Source organism: Neopsephotus bourkii, unplaced genomic scaffold (genome assembly GCF_033783945.1).
Source record: "Neopsephotus bourkii isolate Nb327-2 ecotype Australia unplaced genomic scaffold, CSIRO-AGI_Nbou_v1 NB_1292, whole genome shotgun sequence".
In the NCBI taxonomy this organism is placed as follows: domain Eukaryota; kingdom Metazoa; phylum Chordata; class Aves; order Psittaciformes; family Psittacidae; genus Neopsephotus; species Neopsephotus bourkii.
In genome coordinates, this window is record NW_026901776.1 from 7446746 (window position 1) to 7464001 (window position 17256).

General features: G+C 46.6%; 1 protein-coding gene across 2 annotated transcripts; it reads left to right on the top strand.

The window, feature by feature from the left end:
* The first annotated feature begins 11243 nt into the window (after nt 1-11243).
* On the top strand, nt 11244-16322 carry LOC133218942 (cytochrome P450 1B1). 2 transcript variants are annotated; one of them, XR_009727307.1, is made up of 4 exons: nt 11244-11381; nt 12113-13123; nt 14748-15716; nt 15907-16004. XR_009727307.1 is itself a non-coding variant. In XM_061365867.1 (3 exons), the coding sequence occupies exons 1-3, from the start codon at nt 11362-11364 to the stop codon at nt 15358-15360; spliced, it is 1644 nt and encodes a 547-aa protein (XP_061221851.1). In that variant the 5' UTR covers nt 11244-11361; the 3' UTR covers nt 15361-16322. The 2 variants fall into 2 exon arrangements, 1 of the variants encoding a protein (XP_061221851.1); XM_061365867.1 differs by having other exon boundaries at nt 14748-16322.
* The last annotated feature ends 934 nt before the right edge of the window (nt 16323-17256 follow it).

Here is a 17256-nt window from a genome sequence, read left to right on the forward strand (position 1 = left end):
TACTATGCACGTCACACACTTTTTCACAGCCTGTATGCTGGTGGGCTTTCTTGCCCAGGGGAAAGGGAAAGGACAAGGCACAAAAATACCCAAGTCTTCTTCAGCTTTCGCCCTGGGATACAGTTTATTATCTAAACATCAAATTCATAAAGTAACACAAAGCAAGGCTGTTCCCTCATTCAAAGCCAGCTGCAGGGGCTCCCAGGCTTTCCATGCCAGAAAAAGGGCACACATCTTCATCTAAACCCCTGCTGAATCAAGTGACAGCCTGTAACCCTTTCCTGACTGTTTAACCCTACCACAACAGGGTTTGCTGTTGTGAATGTTTTATTCTAGGGCTGGAGCAGTTTTACACTCTTTTGGGGTTTCTGAGCCCAATTATGGCAACATTAGATAATTTTGCTAAATTTGTTTAAAAATTAGGCTACAGAGTGTTATATGTGATTTTTTTTATGTTCAACAAAATGGAAACCATTCATCATCAGAACAACCCTGTATGTACATTTTAGCTTTCAGAAATACACTGACCACAGAAAGACCATGTGTTTACGAGTTCATGACCTCTGAGAAGCTGCTATTAGATGTGAGTTTTCTGCACTCAGCTGAAGTATAAAAACAGAGAAGAATAACAATGAAGATATGCAAAAGTATTATCTATTTAGGATGCTCAGAATTGAAAAACATGATGGTAAACTAATAAGGAAAAAAAGAGCCTTTTAAATAAAACTGATTCCTTAAAAGGGCAGATAAGCTAGTGGGTTGAAAACAGGAAGCAAGAAATACAAGAGCACAGAAGAGAAGAGCAAAAGTATTTACTTTCAAGGCTGTTTCAGAGAAATGCCTTTCACAAGCAGACTGTGATTGCCTGCTCTGCTGTGGGTTTGTGAAGATGGAAGGCAACGTTGGCTGTTGATCTGTTTGACTGAAAAAAGGAGTAGGTAGTCTCTCAATTGCAAATGTAAACACCATTTTCCTGTATAAGGTCTATCTTAAGAAGCTAGAGAACAGTAGAATGGATACTGGGCAGATCCACATGCTGTTATCAGTCCCAATTTTATGGGGATGCTGAGACACAGAAAAGATTATGTGCGTTTATGTCCAGAAACATATACTTACACAGGGTTCATGTAACAATGGTCAATCTTGTCTTTTGTTATTTTAACAATCATTTTATGATGCCCTCATTTGTAAGAAAGAGTAACACTTGACTCCCTGTACTTTTTCCCACTCTTTCTGACGGAAGTGTGACTAGCAACGTCTACCCAATCAAGTCCCAATAAAATTGCATTTAACTCATGTTTTTCACTTCCCTGGAGATAAGAGCTGGCGCTGAGAAAGAAGTGCATCCTTTCCCTTTCCTGAACCTCCAAACAAAATGCCTAATTAATTCCTTCGGTGCAGCCTTTAACACTGAGTTAAGACACATACCAGAAATAAACCCACTGAAGTTTCAGACCTCAAGGTTAGATCACTTGCCTGGCAGATAAAAACGCTTCCTTTCTGCTTGAAGATCTACCGATTTGACGTGGAATGGCTGAAATGAGATTTAAAAAAATGTCATTAGGCTTTCTTTGTGGTTACTTCCAAGGGTGAGCAAGTCAGTGTGCGGGCACCCTTCATCTCCTTGCAGTCTGCTACCGTAACTACTACACTAACTACTCTTTTCCTCTCTTGTGGGACCAAGCAACCCTAGAGCAGTGCATATTATTTAAATATTGCTAATAGAGGCTAGCTCAAATGAAATCTCTCCCAGGCAGTGGACAGAGCCCATCACAGGCCCCCATTCCTCTTCAGGGCAGCATCCTCACTGAGTCTGTTGCCACAAATCATCTCATTTGTGGCTTCCTCCTCCATCTCCAGTCTGCTTTCTGCCGTGCCAGAGTATGTATGAACAGGGAAGTGTAAATATCCTCCCTGCCTTTTTTTGCTTAATTTTCCTAAAGCTTTCATGCGATCAGTTGGAGGAGCAGCCGTGAACAAACTACAGCCCAGACGACATGACCATCCATTCCTTGCCTGAAGAGAGGGCAAGACTTGGGCTCTGCACAGATTTGCAATATAGGCTTTTACATAATTGGTGGATTAAGTAGGAACCAAATCAGGTTCTGTCACTTTAAAACTTTCCTCTACCCTCTATCACCTCCATCCATTAGTTGCCTGCAGCAAGTATATTGAGGAATTGCGTGCAAACCTTACCATAACCCAAGGCTTAACATAAACTATACTCTTTCAGGTCATTGGCAAATAACAGGTATATCCGGTTGTGCCTTTGTACTTGCCTGCACGCAAATTAAAAGCGCATGTAAAGTTACAATAATCAAAGTCAGTCAGGGGGAAGGGGAGGAGAGCAGGGGGATAATAACCGGGGGATCAGGTTATTTATCTTCACAGGGAAGCCACTGAGAGGAGCCTCCTTGCGTGCCATTTACACCTCAAAAGAAAGACAGGGGCAAACCTGGCTTTTGGCCAAAGCCATCCCTTACAGAGCCCCAAGCTGTACCTAATCCTGCTTTCTCCCCACATCTGGAAAAGGACCCTATTACTTCCACTGCTATCTCTTCCCCACAACGCTGCACAGTATTTTGCGCTTCCTCCTTCACTGTAGGGTGAGACAGTTTCTATGGGAGAAGACAGCAGCCAAGATGGACTTTGGGCTTTCTTCTTTGGGAGACCTTTGCTCTCATGGTCTCAGCTACCACTGCTTTCACCTCTGCCATGATAGTGCACCTCCAATGTGGTGCTTCATCCCCTACTCCCTGATGGAGCCGGCACCACTGGGTGAACCCAGATCCGCCCTGCTGCCCCAGGAAGGGCATGGGCTTCTGCTCTGTGCTTCCTTTTGGAGGCAGCTAGCAAGCCTTTGTGCAGCCCCCCTGAACCTGGGTGTGGGCTGCCTGGGAAAGGAAGAATTTATGGCAACTTTTTTTTGGTCTTTCTCCCTTGGCGTGCCATGAGATTAACAGACATCAGCAAATGCCTCTTCCTGGAGTGCTGTGACAAGAAGAAACCTGCCCTGACTGGCACCTGCAGTCTGTTTCCCTTGTGGTCTTTGATCTGCCAGTGCTGAAGGTTAGAAGACCTGAATGGCTCAGAAACTTCCTTAGGTTTTCTTCCAAATGCTAGGAGCAATCTCTATGTGTCAAGACTGTTTTCTCTCCCTGACACATTTACTGGGAGCTAGAGGAAATCGTTATTATTATTATTTGTCTTACAGGAGAAGTCAACTGTCTTGATCAATATTACAGCCCTTACACGGAATACCATCAAAATCTCCTTAGCTCAATTTTTCCATCACTGACCACAAATACCACAAAGGGAGTTTCCCTTATACCTTTGGTTTGAATATGCTTTATACAAGCCTTTCTTCAAATTAAAAAATGTGCAAACAACCAACTCTCATTTCTCATACCCCAGGGAAAAGCATTAATAACTTTACAGGCTAGAATATTACCCACATATGTCCCAGTCCCTAGTTTTTGAGTAATTTCATTTACCACCGAAATGCAGTTACCGCTGGAGGCAAAGAAACTGTACCCGTGCACAACAGAGCAGAAGAAGCCAAGAATGCCATGATGCAGAGGGATATGCAAGTGTCTCCTCAGCTGAGTTTCATCGACCAAATCACTAAAGGTTGTGGTTTTGTCCTGGGTTTAGTAGTAACAGTCATTTTTCTCCTTCTTGGTAGCTGGTACAGTGCTGTGTTTTGACTTTTGGGCTGGGAACAGAGCTGATAACAATGATGTTTTGGTTTGGCCAAGCACTTTGTGAGCCTCATGCTCTGCTAAGGAGGAGGGAAGCTGGGAGGAAGCAGAGACAGGACACCTGACCCAAACTGACCAAAGAGGTATTCCATACCACAGCACGTCATGCTCAGGGGGGAACTGGGAGTTACCCGGAAGGGCTGGGACTGCAGGGTTGGGGGAGGTATCGGTCGGTGCTTGGTCGGGATGGGGGGGGGGGGTGAGTTATCGGTCGGCTGGTGCTGAGGTGGTGTATTCTCTTCCCTTGTTATTTCCTTTATCATTACTATTATTGGTGGCAGCAGTAGTGATTTGTGTTATACCTTAGTTACTAAACTGTTCTTATCTCAATCCATGGGAGTTGCATTCTTTCTGATTCTCCTCTCCGTCCCTCCGAGAATAGTGGAGGGCAAGAAGGGGGAGGGAGTGAGTGTACAAGCTGTCTGGGTGGGGTTAAACCACAACAAATTTGGATTCACACATTTCCACCTTACAGGATACTTCAGCAATGCCAGTGTGACCAGAACCAGCATTTTTGGTGGAAAACCTATCATTCTGTAGCTTCTTCACAAATACCATTAAAAATTTTGTGACCTGCAGTAATTGAAGGGAGGAGGGTGAGCATGTTCCCTGGCTCATTTAGGAAGCACCATCTAAGGGGTGACATTTACAAGCAACTCCTTGACTGACATGAACTTTCTTAGGGCTGTGACATGAATCTTCTTTGGGAAATCCCAGATAAAGGCCTGCTTCTTCATGATTAAAAATGAAGAAAAGCCCTCATGGTGCATGTATTATTATGCCCAAGCTTGGTACAGCTGCCATCTTGACAACCAGTTTGTGCCCAGCACCACCTGCTCTCTCAGAGCACCTGAAAACCTGGAAGGACCAGTACTAAGGTTAATATTTAAAAAAAGCAAAACAAAACAAAAAACTGAAAACTTCCTGTTATAAAATGTCAATCTTTTGGACAAGAAATTACCCCAGACTTTATAGAGTCCATGCCCAATAGCATAAGCAAGTTTTGTGCATCCACCTGAACGTACATACACTTGCCAGCCCTGTGAAAACACCAGATGAGCACAGGTAGGCAAGACAGGCCTTCTGCACTTGACATTATGCTTCAGCTGCAGTCCTAGTCTGACTTCAAAAGAAAAAGCATATATGTCTGTACACACACTGTACTGAACCCCTGGCATCATTTTCTGAAGTACTCTTAGACATTTATAGCCAAGTCCAAGAACCCCCTTAAGCAGCAAGGTTGGAGGTAACAGGACAAAGTATTGTTCACACGTCTGTGCAGCTCCCTTCCCTAGATCAGACCTGCCTCTCCCATTAGATAGCCAGGCTTATTCTCTGAAGGAAGAAGAATTCTGAAGATCAACTTGGACTGCTCTAGAGGCCACTAGATTCAAACTGTGTTGCCTGTTTTAACATTCTGATGAGTTGTTCTGCTGTCAAGGCACCAAAGAATGGTACATTTGTAGTACAAACTGAAGACTCCAAATGACCAATACTTGTACCATGGAAAATTATTGCTTGGGAAGTGGTGAGCTGCATATTCACAGGCTGGGCTTATCATTGGCTAGGAAACCTAGAACACAATAGGAAAACCCATGTTCTTATCAAAGAACTGTAAGTTTCTTCATTCCATCTGCTTCACTATCCTCTCTCTGTGCAGAAGAGTCATGATATCTACTCCCACAGAGTTCCCTTAGCTGAAAACTCCTGGTCCTCCATCACTTATAACTTTTTCCAATTCAGTCATCCAGCCTGACATTTTCAATTCCCCAGGCAATAATTCATATTTTACCTTGTAATTTTTAAAAATGTCCAGTCCAAACCCAGTTGAATCCATTTATAATAACAAGAAAAATAAGTGTTCATGTTAAACATGGTGGTGGGAAAGCTTTTTAGCCTCAAGCTTTCAAGCAGGGACTTGACATTCATCTGGGTAATGTCTTTTCTCCCACATTTGTGTCTTTTGCTCTTCCCTTAATAACTGTCAAATTTCCAAACTCTGAAAAGTTGTGTTTTGCACATCTGTAGTAAAGACTTTGTAGAATTTCACAAAGTAAATCTTCAAAACCTTCACCCCTACAAAATACCCTTCTGCCTGTGAGTAAAGCCGACTTTGCTTTCAGCTGTAGCCCACGGCTGTTTTGAGCTACACTGAGCACACAAGCACACTGGCGTTTTCTAAAATAGCAAATACTAAAATCTTAGACTTAATAAAACAATCACACTACAAATTTTGTATCACCACTACTAATACAACATCTAAAAAAGTCTGGAAAACAAATAAGAAATATAATATTATCACTTGTTAACATGTTAACAATATTGTCCCTAAGCAATGTTTTCATTTCTTAAGCTTTAGAGTGACCTAGCACATCATACAGGCTATAAAGTTTCTATACTTCAGAATAAAGATGGACCTTGGCAACACAGCTTTTAGTCCTGGAAACCTCAGGAACAGTGTGAGGGTGCAAAGCTTCTAGATGCCCCAGGGAGCTGCATTGCTAAAGAGGGAGAGTGAGCAGGCACAGCAGTTTTCCCACATACCACATGTTGAAGATAGATACAATTATGCACATCTTAAGCAGTATCTGAACTTCCCTAAATTTTGACACTTTGTCCATCTTCTTCAGAGTACTTCTTTCGGAGTACTTTACAAGGAGCATTTGTACAGTACAAGTAGGATGACACACATGGATGAGTGCCCAACAGTGTGTAATTTAGAGTTTGCTCTTTTGGCTCATAGCAGAAGGCAGTTTAAAAAAGCTTCTCAAAAGGTAGCCATGAAGGGATCAACTCTGTTACCTGTGTGGAAGCAGACCACAGTGTATACCTTTAATTTGCTAGTAGTGTGGAAAGGGCAGAGGTGGAGAGGCTACAATTCAGACTAGCACTGAACTGAGCCCCAGCAGGTACTGGGAGGTTTCTTGACTTCCCACAGCACCTAGAGGAATTTGGCTCATAATTAGGAGCCAAATTTAGACTCTTCAACAGCAAGGGAGTATTGAAAGTGTGAGCTGCAAAGCCAGTGGGAATGCAAGGAAGAGTGAAAGTCCAAGGGACTCTTCACATTCACGCAACCTAATGAAGGATAGGAACGTGATATATAACCACAAATACATATGCTTTAAAAAGCATACCACAAATGCTTTATTTTAAGCCATAGTGAGCAGTCTAAATAAATAACCCTGAATCATGGAGCTGCAGCAATCCGCTCCTGTGTATGCCTAGCACTCTGGGGAGCACTGAAGATGTGCCTCCTTTTATTTTGCTTATGCCTCATGGTTAGAATGACAGGAAAGCTGCCAAACTGAGCAAAACCAGGATCCTGCATCAGACACTATCTCATTATCATACACACTCATGGTACCTCCGTTTCAGGTTAGTTTAAACACTGAGCAATTCAGTATCATGTAGATGTATCAGTATCAATGTAGATACCCAAGCAAGCAGGCCCATCTGTATGGTGCAGAGCAGCAAGCACAGATGATGGCTGTGGAGCCAGCTGTCCTGGGGTGGCCCTGTGTCTGGATTAAGTGGCTGGTGCAGATTTTCTGCTCCTAGATCTGCAGCTACTTGAAGCATAGTGGTAACTCTTCATCCTGCTGGACTGCAGTGGAAACATAATCTGAAGGAGCTGTTGTAAAAGAAGATGCTTACAGGTTCTGATTGTAATCGGATTGCTTTAATGGTGATTTTCCTGACTTACAGCAGTACTGTTCAGACTAGAGTCAGACTGCAGAGGTATATAAGGACACCTGCAGTATTTTAAGCAGCCCGAAACAACAGGATATTACTTTTGTTTAGGTTCCCAAGTGATTTGTGTTTTACAGTTACTATACTTGTTCCTTCATCTTGTATAGTATTGTGCAACACTCAGAAACAGACAATCAGAGACAGCATTTCCAATGGATTATTTAATGAAGAATGACTTAGATCACTCTATAAACTGTAAACAATTTGTATAAGCCCAGTACTGAATCAATCCCAGGACAAAACATTGCTCAACTGTTTTATAATTCACCTTGAGATTTTGTGAAATTGAGAGGAGGAAAAGAAACACAGTCCCAGGTATGAGAAATAGACAAAGAAACCCAGTGTGGGCAGGCTTTCCATGGAAAGATGCAAAAAGAATAGGAAAAGAAGGAAAGAAAAATGGCATAAGGTCAGGTTCTTGAGAAATTCCAGTTGCTGCTCATGAGGATTTATGAATATCTTGCCTGTGTCCAAAAGAGAAGCCAACAGCTGTCACAGTTAGCAGCAAACCTGAGAACCGAGTCTGCAAACCCTTATTTAGGTAAGTAAAGATCTCTTAGGGGCTAGGCAGTTTTCCTCAAAAAGGAGGACTGTGGCAGAGATAAAAATTTCCTCACAAAGGGCAAATGAAGACTCTCCAGGTGGAGGAACTCCTCCTTTATCAAACTTTTACCTGTACATGGACTTTTGTCCTCATACAAAAAGTATCTTCATTTTGAGGTACTGATGTCCCCACAAACACTATCAGCCCCCGGCATCTAGTGTTCCTGACAAATCAACCAGGATTTTTAGCAGAATAGGCCTGAGTTCCTTTCCCTTAATCCCAAACCCACCCGCTTCTGCCCCTTCAACTCCTTTTCCATATCTTACACCAAGTAGAGTTTTCTAAGCCTCAGAAATAATTCATTTTAGGTGGTGTATGTTTTCAGTGATTCAGTCTCCAATGCCTACCCAAACTATGATTCAGGAATCTGGGACTGGCTTCAGTAGGACCTGCATCTGAATTAAGTGCCCAGAACTGGGAAAAAAAGAAACACACATAATCTAAGGGCAATTCTGAACTGCTATTCTTCTATAAACAAAAGAAGCAAGAAGTGTAATTGAAAAGGTAAGCAGGAGGGCAATTTGTAGAATATTACAAAGACCAAGGGCCTGATTATCCATTGCCTGCATTTTGTACAACATTAAATCACTGGTGTGATAAAATGCTTCCAGCAAGCTATGCCTGATTGTAAGGAACTAATCAAGGTCACATAGAATCAGAGCCTGGATACCTGGGTGACTGTTCATTACAGTTAAAATAACACTCAGGCTGTAACAGATGCAACAGTAAGCCCAGACTGTGGTTGTACAGCATACAGCACAGGGTGGCCAGCTGGTACTACTGCAAGAGAACAAAATATCTAAAACAGATTTTTCTTTTTCTCCTATGTAAGTGATAGAACTCCTAAAGACCAGAGAAAGGTGAAAAAAAAAAAAAAAGAAAATAAATTAATGCTAATTCATACATCTAAAAAATATGTACCAGGATTTGTAATTCCAGGGCTTATGCCTTATGAACAGGTCCTGATAGTGGAAATGTGTTCCTTCCTCTATGTTGCCTGGCAGGAGCCAGGAAGCAATCCCACTTACAGTACGATGTTGAGAAAAAGTGTCAGTAGGGTGCAAAGCTCACAGTGCACTGGACCCCCACTGCTTCACTGAATGGATGGTGAACAGCAAGGTGGGTGCAGGGCCACTGGCAGCAGAGGTCAGAAGTGGCACAGCATGCTGCCTCCGGCAGCCCCATGGCAAAGCGTTTTTCCTCTTAGCAACTGCAACCAGAGTTGAGCCCCCTTAAGGACACTGCTTCTTTATAAATTCAGATTTACATGAGAGCTGGAATGGAATCTGCTCTGCTTGCTCCAGAGTAAATGTCAATCTCTCACTTTGACTGCAGTACATCTAGTTTATGTGCTGCATTAAAGAAAGCATTTAGGGACTTACTAACAAGACCTATAATGCCTGGGGTTTAGGCAACCAGTTACCACAGTGACCAGGAAAAGGGCAAATTTGCCTGCTTCCAACGGCAAATGCTCAGCACTGTAATCCAGACCTCAGCTAACCAATCCAAGCTAGCCCTTACCATGCAGACCCAGTGCCCAGAACACTCTTTGCAGGGAGAAGCTGCATCTCTTGTTTGACATGTGACCAATGAAGGAAGGAAGAAGGGTGGCTGACAGAGAGCCATTTTGCCACAGCTGAGTGGTTACAGCATGTGAAACTGAGTTTCAACCTTCTGAGGGTGATGGAGAGATCAAAGTGCCTAACCTCTTTGCAAGCTTGTCCTAACCTTAATGCCACAGGGATGGAGCTATCTTTGCTCCTCCTTGAAGCTGGGCCATTTGCTCAGCTGAGCTTCAGGATCCTTCCAGCTCACCCACAGCTGGGGCTGAGAAGAGAGAAGCTCACTTTTTCTGGTACTGGCAACACCAGGAAGAAGCACAGTGTGCTTTGAGGCATACAGAGAAATATGTCTGATGCTAGTTTGGGCAAGAGGCAGTACCACTGACTGGAAGAGCCTAGGACAGTGACAGCAGCCAGGATTACACCTCTTAGCAAAGAGAGAAGCAGTAGCAGCCCAGCCAGGCCTGGGTTCACACCCTGAGCTGGGCTGACTCCCAGCATCTAATTTTGTCTAATCCCTAAATGCTACCAAAACATCTTTTCTTCTCATGACATGATTGTAGAAAATCTGAAATAAATGTTGTCTTTTTAAGTTCTGCTTGGTACAGGAAAAGCGATTACAACAAAGCAAGAGCGTTCTGATTTCTTGGGGAACCGCTTCCTTGACGCCTGAGGGTTTTGCATTCCCAGGTTCCCCGGTGCGCCGGAAAGCCCCAGAGGCGGGAGAGAGGGCAGAGGTGCCAGTTTAAGGGTCAAGAAGCGCCACGAGCAGGAGAGGAGCGGCTGGACAGCGGAGCTGTCGGGGTGCGCGCTGCCCGGCGCTCCCTGCCTCCTTCCCCCCGAGCCGGTGTCAGGTACTGCGAGGAGGGGTAGGGGCCCTGGGAGGAGATGGCTGGAGGCTTTCCAGCCCCAGCTCACGCAATGCAAACTCCGCACGCAACGGGGAGGCGACAGGCGGAGGAGGGGAAGCTCTCCGGCTTCCTCAGCCCCCAAGATGCAGGCGAGACGCTGCCTCCCGACAGAGAGGGCTGCGAGCCCGCCCGCCGACCCGCTCCCCGCCCGGCACCTCCTCTGCTCAAACTTTTGGCCCCGGCCATAAAAACATCCGCGGCTCAGCCGCTCCCCTTGACGAGGACCCAAAGGCAGGGGGCAAATAGCTGCGACCCCTCAAGCCAGGGGAAGGGCCAGGCAGCAGCGATTTGCCGTGGGTCTAACAGCCTCCCGCACCGCGCCGCGCACCGCGGATCCCGGCGGGTTGCCGCGGGTTGTGGTGCCAAGCGCCCAGACACGACGGCTCTGGCTGGGGGCAACGGGCTGAGCTCTCCGCGCCCTCTGAACCGCTAGCCTTCACTCCCTGCAGCGAGGTTTCGCTGGCCGCCCCGGCCCCGCAGCCCACTGGCCCCCAGTCCGCGGGGCTGCTCCAGGCAGGTGCCTGCCGGCGGTGAGAACTTCCAAGGGTTAAAAGTGCTGGGAAGGTGATAATAACTCTGCGCTGGGATCGGGTGCAACTGGCATTTGCTTGCACATGACCTGCCAAGCTGCGGGTGACAGGACCCGGGGCTCCTAATGAATTTCCCAGAAGCTGGGATCTGAACGTTGCCATCGCCGCTCTCCTCCCGGGGCTGCCTGTTAGAGCTGCCGCTGGCTGCCCGGTTCCTCTCCATCCTCCCCGAGGTCGCTTATGGAAGGAGCGTGCAACAGGTCAGTTCTGCTACGGGCGGCCAAGGTGACCCTGTATTTCACCCCTTTCTCCCCTCGCTGCTTCAGAACGGCTGGAACACACGGTAGGAGCGGGCGGTCCCCGGGTACGGGTATGGGAAGGGGACCAGTCGGGTCTGCCGCGCCGTGAGCTCAGGCATCCTCCGCAGCCCAGGACCGCCGGCCGCCAGCCTGCGCTGCCGCGACTGGCACAAAGGTGCAGGGAAGAGGGAAGGGCTCGGTGCAGAGCGGGCTCGCTGGCCACGTACGGAGGTTTTCCCTCCGGAGCAGTGAGGAAGCTCCGGCAGCGGCGCGGGGAGCCCATTTCTCGCAGCGGATCTTTCCGCGGGAGGCGGGATGCGCAGTGCCGGGTTGAAGCTGCCTCCAGCGAGCGGCAGTTGCCGGCATCTGCACGTCAGGCAAAGCATCTCTGTGCCTCCCCTTGTGCCCCTCTCAGCTGTCACGTTCTGGATCCCCTGCCACAGACTACCTACCGGGAGGGGGGCAGGAGATAAAAGCACCGGCCAGGCCTCCAAATACGCTTTGGATCCCTTACTGACCGTTTGCCACTTGATTATCGATTACGCGTTGTTTTTTTGCACAGGATCCGGGCAGGCTTTAGGCGCACTCCGAGCCGGCCGCCAGCGCTGCCTGCTCGCCCCTGCCTGCGGGCGATGGGGATCTGGCCGCAAGGCCGCTGCCCGCTGACCTTTCCCCTTCCCTTTCCCTTGCAGCATGGCCCTCGAGAAACTCGGGGAAGCCCTGGGAGGCATCCCCCCCTTGCAAAGCTCCCTGCTGCTCCTCCTGTGCCTGCTCACCGCTATCCACCTGGGCAAGTTCCTCCTGCAGCAGCACCGGAGGCAGGGCCAGCGCCAGGCGCCGCCGGGTCCCTTCCCCTGGCCCCTGATTGGCAACGCGGCGCAGCTGGGCAGCGCCCCGCACCTCTCCTTCGCCCGCCTGGCCAGCACCTACGGCGCCGTGTTTCAGCTGCGCCTGGGGCGCTGGCCTGTGGTGGTGCTGAACGGGGAGAGCGCCATCCGTCAGGCGCTCGTCCGCCAGGCGGCCGCGTTCGCGGGGCGGCCGCCGTTCCCGTCGTTCCGGCTGGTGTCGGGCGGGCACAGCCTGGCCTTTGGCGGCTACTCGGAGCTGTGGAAGCTGCACCGCCGGGCGGCGCACGCCACGGTGCGCGCTTTCTCCACCGGCAGCCCCGGCACCCGCCGCCTGCTGGAGCGCCACCTGCTGGGCGAGGCGCGGGCGCTGGTGGCGCTGCTGGTGCGCGGCAGCGCCGGCGGCGCCTTCTTCGACCCGTCGCGGGTCCTGGTGGTGGCTGTGGCCAACGTGATGAGCGCGCTCTGCTTCGGCCGCCGCTACAGCCACGGGGACGGCGAGTTCCTGCGCCTCGTGGGGCGCAACGAGCAGTTCGGCCGGGCGGTGGGCGCCGGCAGCCTGGTGGACGCGCTGCCCTGGCTCCAAAGCTTTCCCAGCCCCGTGCGCGCCGCGTACCGCGCCTTCCGCGACCTCAACCGCGAGTTCTACGGCTTCGTGCGCGGCAAGTTCCTGCAGCACCAGCGCAGCCTGCGCCCTGGGGCCGCCCCCCGCGACATGATGGACGCCTTCATCCGCCTGCAGCGGGAACAGCCGCTGCTGCAGCTCGAGCACGTGCCTGCCACCGTCACCGATATCTTCGGCGCCAGCCAGGACACCCTCTCCACCGCCCTGCAGTGGCTCATCATCTTCCTCATCAGGTAGGTGCCGGCGGGGAGAGCCCGCAGAACACCATCTGTCCGGGGAGGAGGGACACGGGGAGAGCTGCAGCCTTGGGGCATTCCGCCCCTGTTTAAATGGCGCTGCGCGGGCAAAGCCGCCTCGACGGTAAAAGCCGTTGGCGGAGCGCTTCAGCCGCTCGGTTCTCAGAGAGTTGGGGAAGGACCCGCCGCCCTTCGCAGCATTGAGGCGAGTGTTGCCGGAGCTCCGCTGCCGCCGCCGGCGCACTCACTCGGAGGCGCTGGGGAAGCAGCTAGGAAAAAAACAAACGAGAAGAAAAGCTAAAAAAACCCACAAACCAACCCCTAGTTTGGCCGTAGGGTAATAGTGCATAAAGGGAGCCTGGCAAAAAGGCAGCCGAGTAAAGCCTGAAAGCAGCAGATTTTACCAGGGCCAGATCAAAGAGATCATAGGAACAGGATAACCGCTTAAGAAACATAAAGAGTTGGCGCACCAGTTTACAAACCTGTTGTTACATTAATTTGCCAGCAGCTTGTGCCTTGTGTGACTCGGGGGGAGGCCGAGCCCAGACTTTCTGCGCACTGCCCTGCACCAGCTGTTTGCCGAGGGGGGGAGCTTAGCCGGGGGCATAGTTTAGCAGAAAAAGCCGTTAACACTGATCGCCTTCCCTCACCCGGCTTTTTCCTTCATCATCTGCATAGTTTATAGAGTTGTGCAAACCCTATCTGCCCAGCTGGAAGCCAGGCAAATATTTCACACTTGGAGCTAAGGGTACAATGCTTGGAGTTCACATGAACTGTTGGGTATCTCCTTGTTTCTTACATTTGCCCAGCATTCCATATGAACTTCTGCTGCAGGAGGAAAAGGCAAGGACACAAAAGCCAAACTTGGGTAGTTTAAGCAAACAGAGGCTCCTTGGAGGAACACCTGCTTTTAGACAAGCAAAAGAAAATCACCAAAATGTGTTAATGTCTCGATCTTGTCTGGTTACTGTGTGGTCTTCCAAACTATCCAGAATTCAAGTCGGTCATCTTGAAATAGGTTATAAAGAAAACATATTTTGATATCAGTTAGAAAAAGTGTACATAAACTTAAGTGTGGGGTGGTCATAAAGCTATTTTGACAATTATTAGCAGGGGCCTTTTCAGTTTAAAAACCTGTAGGCAGGTTTTAAAACTGAAACATACCTATGCAGTATGTCTAATGATAACAAACTGTGCTGACTTTCTGAAGTCATGTACAGAGCTGGAAGACCCAATTTCTAGTTCCCACAGAAAGCCCAGAATTTACAAGAGACAAGTAATTTCAGGTTTAGAATGAATTTTCAAAATTGGATCAGGATTTTCAATTTTAGCACATTTTAAGTTTAATTTTTTATGTTGAGAATCGGTTCCCTGTGGTATTCAAGTGAAAACAGAGCAAACCTAAAACGCCACCATTGCGTGGAAAGTTTGGGTTTTTCCTCTCATAACGTTTTCCATCAGGGTCTACACATTGCTGCAAAATATATTCAAGCTTTGCTCAAACTGCATGATTTCGGTTAGGGGTGAGGTGTCAGTGAAAACATACTGACAGCAAAGATTGTTTTTAAGAAAATCTTTTGGAAGTGTTATGTCTGTACACACATCTTACTTGAAATGGCAGGTATCCGAATGTGCAGGCTAAAATGCAAGAAGAAGTGGATAGGATTGTTGGAAGAGACCGTCTGCCATGTGCTGAGGATCAGCCTCGCTTGCCCTACATCACAGCTTTCTTGTACGAATCCATGCGCTTCAGCAGCTTCGTGCCTGTCACCATCCCACATGCCACCACAACCAATACCTTCATAATGGGCTACCTCATTCCCAAGGACACAGTAATTTTTATTAATCAGTGGTCAGTGAATCACGATCCAGCAAAATGGTCCAACCCAGAGGATTTTGATCCAACAAGATTCTTGGATGAGAATGGATTCATCAATAAAGACCTTACTAGTAGCGTGATGATTTTCTCACTGGGAAAACGTCGATGCATTGGAGAGGAGTTATCCAAGGTGCAGCTCTTTCTCTTTACCTCCATATTGGTGCATCAGTGCAATTTTATTGCTAATCCAAACGAGGACCCTAAAATGGACTTTACCTATGGGTTGACCATTAAACCTAAGCCATTTACCTTGAATGTTACGCTTAGAGATACTATGGATTTGCTTGATCAGGCTGTCCAAAGACTGCAAGCAGAGAAAGCAGCCAGTGAAAATCAGCTGTCAGCAAATGCCTAAGCAACAAACCCTGCGTCTAAAGATAATCCTCTCTCTTTTTAGACTTAGTAAGTTACAGTTTGTTCTGGTGAGCTTTTTGGAAAACAGCGGATATTACAAGTTGCAAGAGCAAGAAGGAAAACTGCACAAGGTGTAACTCAGTCCTCTCTTAAATTCTAAAAGGAAAGCCATGAGAACAGTCTGATATAGTACATAATGAAACATATGCAATTTGAAAGTAAGCCTTTATTTTTTTCTAGCTTGTTCACAGAAGTTGCCATTGTAAAGCGCTTTTTATCTACTGACTGGTTGGAGCATCTCCAGGAACTGTTTGTACAGTCCTTTCCCCGTCTCCATGTACTGTGCCTTAACTCTAAGTTCACCTTTGATGACTCCACATCCCAAAGTGAAATCTCTTATTTTAAATAAAGTAGCAATAATAACTATATAAAGGGTTGCTGAGAACACTGCAGCCTGCCTCTGAGTTCACTTGTTGTGACTGCTTGGATGTACATTAGTGCCTTGATAATACATGTTCAAATGATTTTCAATAAAATGACAATGTAGTCTTGCCTTCAGCATTCCAAAGTGTTTACATAAATGGCTAAGAAAGAAGACTAAGAAAGAAGCACGTCTGAAAATAAAATTTGTATTTTAATAATTTAGTAACTCATCATTAAGTTTTGAAAGATCAAATTTGATGTCACCAAATGGCAAGAGTGATACAAACCAATTGCTCTCTGTTCATTAACCTATCTGTTAACAATGTAGATATTTGAATTAAAAAGCCTTATAAAGGTATAGCTGAAGTTTATATTTATCTAGTAAAGAGTTAATATCCCTGCTGCTGTGCACATAGGTAAGTCAAGTCAAATCCGCATTGACCAAGGCTTTTAGAAAGGAGAATTTGTGTTTTTTTGTATTAAAACTCTGATGCCACAAGCCTCAAGTAAAGTGTACAGCAAATACACCCCTGCTCACTTGTCATTCTCTTAGGTTGAGGAAAATGGTATATCCAAAAATTAACGATGTAGTTTTAGTACAAATTGCTTGAAACAGAATCACAGAAAGAAAGCTAATATTATATGTCCTAATTATTGTACCCATTAACTGGAAAAAAAATAAATATCAAAAATATCCCAAATGACCCCAAACTATTATTTTAAACTAAAACACACATATGAAATTTTATGGCTTTGAGTCTTTGGCTAATGTTTGTGTGCACAAAACTGCATGTATTTCTCTAAAATGCAAACAACCTTATGTAAATGATTTTGAAAGTGTTGGGCGCTTCTTTGGAGCTGCAGATCACCTTCAGTTACATATGAAATCCATCAGAAATGAAAGTATCTCACACGACTTGCTGTGTTCAGCTTAGTACTAAATAAAGTATTAGTAGAGCTAGAAATATAAGGGTGCAGTGCTAGACAGCAGAGTAGCTCTGCTGAGACCCTAAAGCAAGTAAAGATTTCCACCAGGTCTTCCAGAAGATGGGCAGTCTTAGTCATGTCGCAGCAGTGGTGGAACTCTCCCTGACTTTGGGAAGAGCTGTGTTAGCAACAGAATCCTTCTGAAGCAGAAGCTTCACTAATCAAGCCTAAAAAGTACACCATAACCCCACACAGTAGTAATGTACCTGTTTAGAGTCTGTTTAGACTTCACGTGGCACACAGAAAAAGCTTTCTGTTACATACACATAGCGTAACCTCAGGTGTTTTTCCGAATTATGTTCAAGTGTGATAGCCCAGAACTTAGCCTATACCTGTGAAAAGCTTTATAAGATATTCAGCATTTTCATATGGAGATCTGCATTAGATCAAATGCTACCACAACAATTTTTCTTGTACCTTTGTAAGTATTATTAAAAAAAGAAAAAAGTAACATACAAGTGATTATTCTAACAAAAGAATCATTATT